This window comes from Echinops telfairi, unplaced genomic scaffold, assembly GCF_000313985.2.
Source record: "Echinops telfairi isolate 266 unplaced genomic scaffold, ASM31398v2 ScPeMD7_3533;HRSCAF=4204_0, whole genome shotgun sequence".
Taxonomy (NCBI): Eukaryota; Metazoa; Chordata; class Mammalia; order Afrosoricida; family Tenrecidae; genus Echinops; species Echinops telfairi.
The window spans coordinates 9,730,110-9,736,472 of NW_022107431.1; the positions used below are offsets into that span (position 1 = coordinate 9,730,110).

The following is a 6,363-nucleotide window of genomic DNA, read 5'->3' on the forward strand; positions in this document are numbered from 1 at the left end:
CCCCCTGGAAGCGTGGCCTGGCCTCAGTGTAACAGTGAGGACAGGGCCAGGAGGAGGAGGAAGAGGGCGGGTGCTCATATCACAGGGTGCAGGGGCAGAGAGGGGGCGAGTGTGAGGGCAGAGCAGGACTTAAGGATGGTAGGATGTGTGGCTAGTCGTGGCTGACTTGATGACCTCACGTAGGTCAAGGCAGAACTGTGCTCTATGGTTTTCAAAGGCTTATCCGTTTCAGAAGCAGGCAGCCAGTCCTTTCTTCCGAAGCACTTCAGGGTGAATTCAAACCTCCCACTTCCTGGGTGGCAGCTGAGCACACTGATCATTTGCACCGACTACCCAGAGATGCCAGCACTGTACAGGGTATGCAATAGCTGAGACATGGTAGACTATGCATTCACCCACTGCTGCGGTGATTCCGACTCTCAGTGGCCCTACAGGACAGAGTAGAACTAGGCAGTTCTTTCGGATTTCTGAGGGACAGACAACCTCATCTTTCTTTCTTGGAGTGGCTGGTGGTTTCAAAGCGCTGACCTTGCAACTAGCAGCTCAATTCCCAACCCACTACGCCACCAGGCTCCTTAGCAGGGTACGGGGCATGTGGTATCGAACAGGCCGTGTAGGAGCCTTGCACCAGTTCCAGCTGAGATTCAGCCACTGACCACTGCTTCAGGCCTAGCCAATGTCCGATGCCCCCCAATGGCCAACACATACACACTCCAGGGCTCAACCCTTGAGCCCACTGGCTGGCAATCATCTGAGAGATCTGCTTCTAATTTCCATTTTGGTTGTTAGCCTGGTCTCAGGGGCCCACAGGCAGCTCTCGGTGGTCCCAGCTGTCTCTCTTTGCACGTAATGAATCTGTACTTCACGCATCAGCCTTCAGGGGCGCCACCACAAAGCTATTCCAAATGCATCACACACAAAGCAACAAAAATTAGAGGCACACCGCGCACACACATTAACGGAGCAACCATTTAAATCTGGCGGGTGAGATCTTCGTGAGCCTGACCGCTGGCTTTCCACTAACGCTCATACCCTGGGGCTCAGCAGCGGGGCTCCCAGGTCCCCGAAGGTAACCTTAGGTGTATGAGGCTTGAGGAAAGCATACTTTGGAGGGTGGACTAATCATTGTAATGAGTTAGAGACACCGTTTCCCTACGCTACCCAAGAGGGGCTGAAACCCACAGGTCTGTCTCAGCACTCCATTATGACGCATGTCTTCAGAGCGAGGATTCGAAAGAAGAGGACCTTTTCCTGGGGGGTGACGCCAGCAGGGGAGGGAGACACGTGGTCCTCAGGGGCGGCTGTGTGAGCCCCTCAGTCATGTTTTTGCCAGCGGATCAAACAACTGCAGGGCCGTCCTCTGGTCCTCGTCACCAAGCATCACCCAGTTGCCCAGGTCCTGCTGCCCGCGGTCTGCTGGCAATGGCTCCAACACTGCTGCCTTGATGACTTGTGGGGGGCCCATGGCTGCCCTTTCAAAGCTCCTGGCCCCCGAATCCAAGGGGTCAGAGCTCTTGGAAAGCCAGGCACAAGTCGCCAGTTGAGGGTGATGGAGAAGGTTCCAGAAGGGATCCTGATAATCACCCCGAAGGGAGGCTGTCTCTAACTTCACCGCCTTGGTGGCATCGGGCTCTGGGCTTGAGGCAGATGGCGTGCCAAGAAAGCCTGGCTGCGGAGAGAGGGCGCCCAGACCCGGCAGGGGACCGGGTGGGCAGTTGTCTAGGCTGCTGCCACAGGGCAGGCCCTGGAGAAGCTGGCCGTGGGTCTGCAGGACCTGCAGGTGGAAAGCAGCTGGAGCTGACTTCTTCCTTCTCGGGGGGACCTTGGGCACGGGAGCCGGGACCTCCAGCAGTGCTGACCCAGAAGCGCTGGCCCCTGGCATCTCCTCTGACGCCGGCTTCCCGGTGCCTGGCCTCCTCTCACCACCTCGCCCAGGCTGGAATGTCCTGGGTTTGGGGGTGGGGGGGACTCGAGGAGCTGGAGGAGGGGTTTCAAGGCTCATCTCTGGGGGCCCTGCAGTGAAATGGGCCAGCTGTTCCTCAGACGGCTCTTCTGGCGACAGGGGCTGAGGAGAAGTGGGACAAAGAACATCAGTCGGGTGTGCACCACAGACAAGGCTACGCTGACCGGCTCACACACACACATACACACACGACATGTGTGGATGGGAGTGAGGCCGGACTTGGTGACCGGGTAACAGGAAGGACGGGAGACACGCAGACCGACCAAGGAGTGGGGATGGACATTTTAAAGCCAGGGCCACAGCCAAAAACTGGAGACAATACTTTTGTTTTTGAAGCTTAGCCACCGAAGCGATGTTTGCCCCTCATTAAAACCAAAATGCTTCACACCGGAGGAACGTATGGATGGTGATAAAGAGATGGAAGAGCCCCCAATGAAAGTATTTTAAAAAACAAAACAAAACGCTCTGAAGACATCCTCCCTACAGACTGCAGCTAGCCTGGGAATGTGCCTGCCTGGTGCCTGCACCCTCAAACCCAAAAGCCTGCCAGCGAGTCAGTTCTGACTCAGAACAACCCTACAGCGGGTTTGGGGGGGCCGTAAATCTTTATGGGAGCATATGGCTTCATCTTTCTCCCTCAGAGGGACTGGTGGGTTTGAACCCCCGACCTTACAGTGAGTGGTTCAATGCTTCCCCGACAGTGCTATGAGGTTACAACAGTAAGCTCATGCCAGGCCCTCTGGATTAAATGTGGAAGAGCAGGGCATCTTCCTCCGGAGCTTTACTTCTTGGGTTCTGGCTCAAAACGAGCACAAAACCACCACCTGAGCTGGGCCAGACACAGCACAGACACGGAGTCGGCCTCGACACTGGGGCCCCACGGTGGGTCAGAGTAGAATGCGCTCCGGAAGGTTTCCCACGGCTGCAGATCGCCCGCCCAGCCTTAAGTCGGTGATGCCGGGCGTGGACGAGAACTTCCAGCCTCTTAGTCAGCAGTCAGGCACGTAGCTGTTGGCACCCGCCCCTCCCCAGGGCCATTCTGCAGCGCCAGCCCTGGTGTGCTACAGAAAATCAACCAAAAAGGGGGCAAAGAGCAGTCGCTTTCCTGACAGCTTTGGGGGCACCTCCTGGGTGGCAGTTGGGGGGCGGTGACCCGCTTCTGCGCCTGGCTTTGAAAAGAAGAGCCCGCGGGTCAGGGGACCGGAGGGGAGGAGAGACTGGGTTTGGGCAGGAAGCGGGCAGGGGCAGACGGCAGGGCCACGGCGGGGGGTGCACAGCAACGCAGGGGGGCGGGGCGGGCTCCGCCGAGGGGGAGCCCCCACAGCACGGGCTCGCGCCACCTGCAGACGGCGGCGTCCCCCTACGGCCGCCGGGCATTACCGAGCGTCCGCCACTAGACCCCGCGATCACACGGAGGTCCCCGAAGCCTCCAGCGGGGCCAGTCTCTGCGCGGCCACTGTCCTGACAAACTCATGTCTCTGAAGCAGCAAGCAAGGCTCAGAGGCCGGCGCGCCGGGGCAGAAGTCGATCTGCAAGAAAAGCGGCAGGAGAGCTGCGGGCCGGCGGGGCGCCGAGCGGCTACCGGGCCGCTGGTCAGCGTTTCTCCGGGACCGCGGGGCCCGAGCCCGGGCGAGACGCGCGCGCTGCGCATGCGCGGATCAGGCCGAGGCGGGAGCGCCCCCTCGTGGCCGGACTCCGGGGCTGCAATAAAACATGGGCGGTGCGTCCGACTCAAAGCGGCTGGTCGCAGGGAGGAGCTGCAGACTGACAGTCCACAAGGAAGAAACTCACTGCCGTCAGGTCGATGCCGCCTCCTGGCGACCCTGCAGGGCAGGGTAGAACTGCCCCTGTGAGTTTCTCAGGCTGTACCTCTTTACGAAGCAGAACGCCTCGTCTTTCTCCTATGGAGCTGCTGGTGGTTTCGAACTACTGACCTTGGGAACACAGTTCAAGGGTAACCACTGCACAACCAGGGCTCCGAAAGACAGTGAAGGACCTCCTTTCTGCCTGGCGACAGCCGAGCTGAGACAGGACATGCAGCAGAGAGCGCAAAGGGGGCTGGTGCTCAAAGGAGGCACAGCTGTCCTGGGACTAGACTCAGTCCTCTGGGTTTCTGCCTGGGGGTGGATGTCTGGCAGGGCTAATGGGAGCGCTGGTCATTCGGGTGGAGTGGGTGGGGGAGAGCCCCGATCTCTGGTCCTTACTTTGCCTGTCCTCCTCAGCGCTGGCTTCTTGATGGCGGGAACTCTGGGCGCAGGCCGCCGGGGGAGCAGGTGGGGCGCCTGCTGGGACTCCGGCTTGGCCACCCCCACTGGGGGCTCTGGTTTGGAGGCCCCTGGGTCCCTCAGGGCCATGGCATTCAGGCCGTCTTCCGGGTTCCCTGGAACAAAAGACTGCACGTTGAAAATAAGGAGAAAGCTTGTTCACTGCCTAGCCAGTTTACACTTTAAGAAGAATTTGCTGACAAAAAGCATTTCCTTCACAGAAAACCTTCCAGGTGTGTCAGGTGTGGCTCCCAGCGCTTCACGCTCACCGCTGTGCCACCCGGCTCCTTAGGCGCTGCGTCCTAATCCACAGATATGTTTGAGAGACTTACTCGCCTGTACCTTTTACAATGGGCAACACCTCTCAGTCGTGGAATTCTAGGAAATGTCCCTAAGGGGTAAGAGTGAACCACAGCAAACCCTTTGCCTTCTAGCGGATCCCGCCTCCTAAGGGTCCCACATGACAGATGAGGCACCTTCCCCGGGGTGGAAGCAGGTGACCATGGCTTTCTCCCTCGGAACTGCCAGGTGGATTTGAACCCCTGACATCTTTGTTAGTAGCCCTGTGCTTAACCATTGGGCCACCAGGCTCCTTTCTTCAAACTCATTGCATGGAGTCGATTCTGACTCCTCAGGGCAGGGTAGCACTGCCTCTTCGGTTTTTAACAGAGGCAGCCCGCCCCAGCTTTCTCCCAGGGAGCAGCTGGGGGGTTGACCCGCTGGCCTTTCGGTCTACAGCCGAGCGCTTTCCGACCAGGGCTAGGTGGTGCTTCCATTGACTGCCTCCAGAAGAGAGGGACAGCGATCTTCTTCTAGAACATGTTAGAAGGAAGAGGAAAGGAACTCGGCGTCTCCCCTCAACCAGGGGAGGCCCAGGACGCCCACCTGCTTTGGCTTCCATGAGGCACCGGATGGCAGCCTCGGCCTCCTGGGCATTGCTGGTTTTGAGCTGCTTGACGTTGTAGGGCTTGCTGATTCCGGTTCTGGCTTTGGGCTTGAGGAAAGAAGTGGGGAGAGGGGCGGGTTACTTCGGCAGCAGGGGCCACAGACCTCATGGTTCTACCTGCATGCAAACTCCTGCAGCGTCCCCCAGAGATGTGCTCCTGCCGGAACCGAACAACTGGCTGCCAACGCGACGATTCTGTGTCATCGTGACCCGACACAGGGTTTCTGAGACGCTGTGCCTCTTTACAGGAGTGGGCCACCTCATCTTCCTCCCTCAGGGAAGGGTGGGTCTGAACCACAGGCCTTGCGGTTAGTAGCGCACTGCCTAACCTACAGCACCACCAGGGAGAGGAGGGGCACAATACCTAGAGCCATCAGGCCCCCTGGCGTCCTCTCTCACTCCTGACAATCCTACAGGAGTGTGGGGAGGACTGTGCCCCCTGGAGCTGCCAATCACTGGGTTTTCCAAAGTAAATTGCCAGGCATTTCTTCCCAGGCACGTTTGGGTAGAACCCCTAATCTTTTGGTTAATGGACCAGTGTGTTCATGGCTTGCACCCCTCAGGGACGCCCTGCGGGCACAAAACCTCGCTGGGAGGTTGATTTTCCCTTGGAGCAGCCGAAAGCAGGGAGTAGAGCTGCCCCACGGAGTTTCTGTGTCTGTGGCCCTTGGTAAGGACAGGCTGCCTCGTCTGCCTCACACAGAGGGGCTGGTGGGTTGTGGTAGTTACATCATCTGATGTCAATTTGAGAGGACTGCGAGTGAAGGGGGCGGAGTCTGGCCTGCCAATCAAGATATAAACGAGGCCTCTTTGTGTGGGCATGGCCTTCTCTTGAGAATTCTGGGAACTCCTGTTTTTCCTCCTTGGAGGCAGGAGACACCTCTCTCTCTCTCCCTCTGCTTACTCCCTGAGAGGTGCTCTACTGACAAGACGCATGGTGCTACGCCCTGGAAGCTGGAGAAGCCACATGGACCTACCCTGATGCAACCAGACCTCTGGAGCTGGAGAAGCCATGTAGAGACCCCTGCCGGTGCTGAGATGTTTACAATGCCACTGGATCCACAAGACTTCCAACCCACTGGCCTGTGATCTTTCTGCATTCAGTGTCATTGCATGTGTTTTGTGAATCTGAAGAGGACTTTGTGAATCTGAAGAGGACTTTATAGGTTGATATTGGACATATGAGTTAA

At 58.1% G+C, this 6,363-nt stretch overlaps 1 protein-coding gene across 3 annotated transcripts in view; it reads right to left on the reverse strand.

Annotated features, from left to right (window-relative positions):
• Nucleotides 1-502: 502 nt before the first annotated feature.
• The window catches only part of SYNJ2 (synaptojanin 2), a 92,469-nt gene continuing 86,608 nt past the window's right edge, over nucleotides 503-6,363 (reverse strand). For 2 of the 3 annotated variants that reach the window (XM_013004479.2, XM_045294436.1), the window contains 3 exons: nucleotides 5,113-5,221; nucleotides 4,168-4,343; nucleotides 503-2,065 (listed from right to left, as the gene is read on the reverse strand). In XM_013004479.2, coding sequence (XP_012859933.1) covers nucleotides 1,319-2,065; nucleotides 4,168-4,343; nucleotides 5,113-5,221 — 1,032 coding nt within the window. In that variant the 3' untranslated portion in view covers nucleotides 503-1,318. Of the gene's footprint in view, nucleotides 2,066-3,343; nucleotides 3,493-4,167; nucleotides 4,344-5,112; nucleotides 5,222-6,363 lie in introns of all 3 variants that reach the window. The other variant, XM_045294437.1, reaches the window with a different exon arrangement.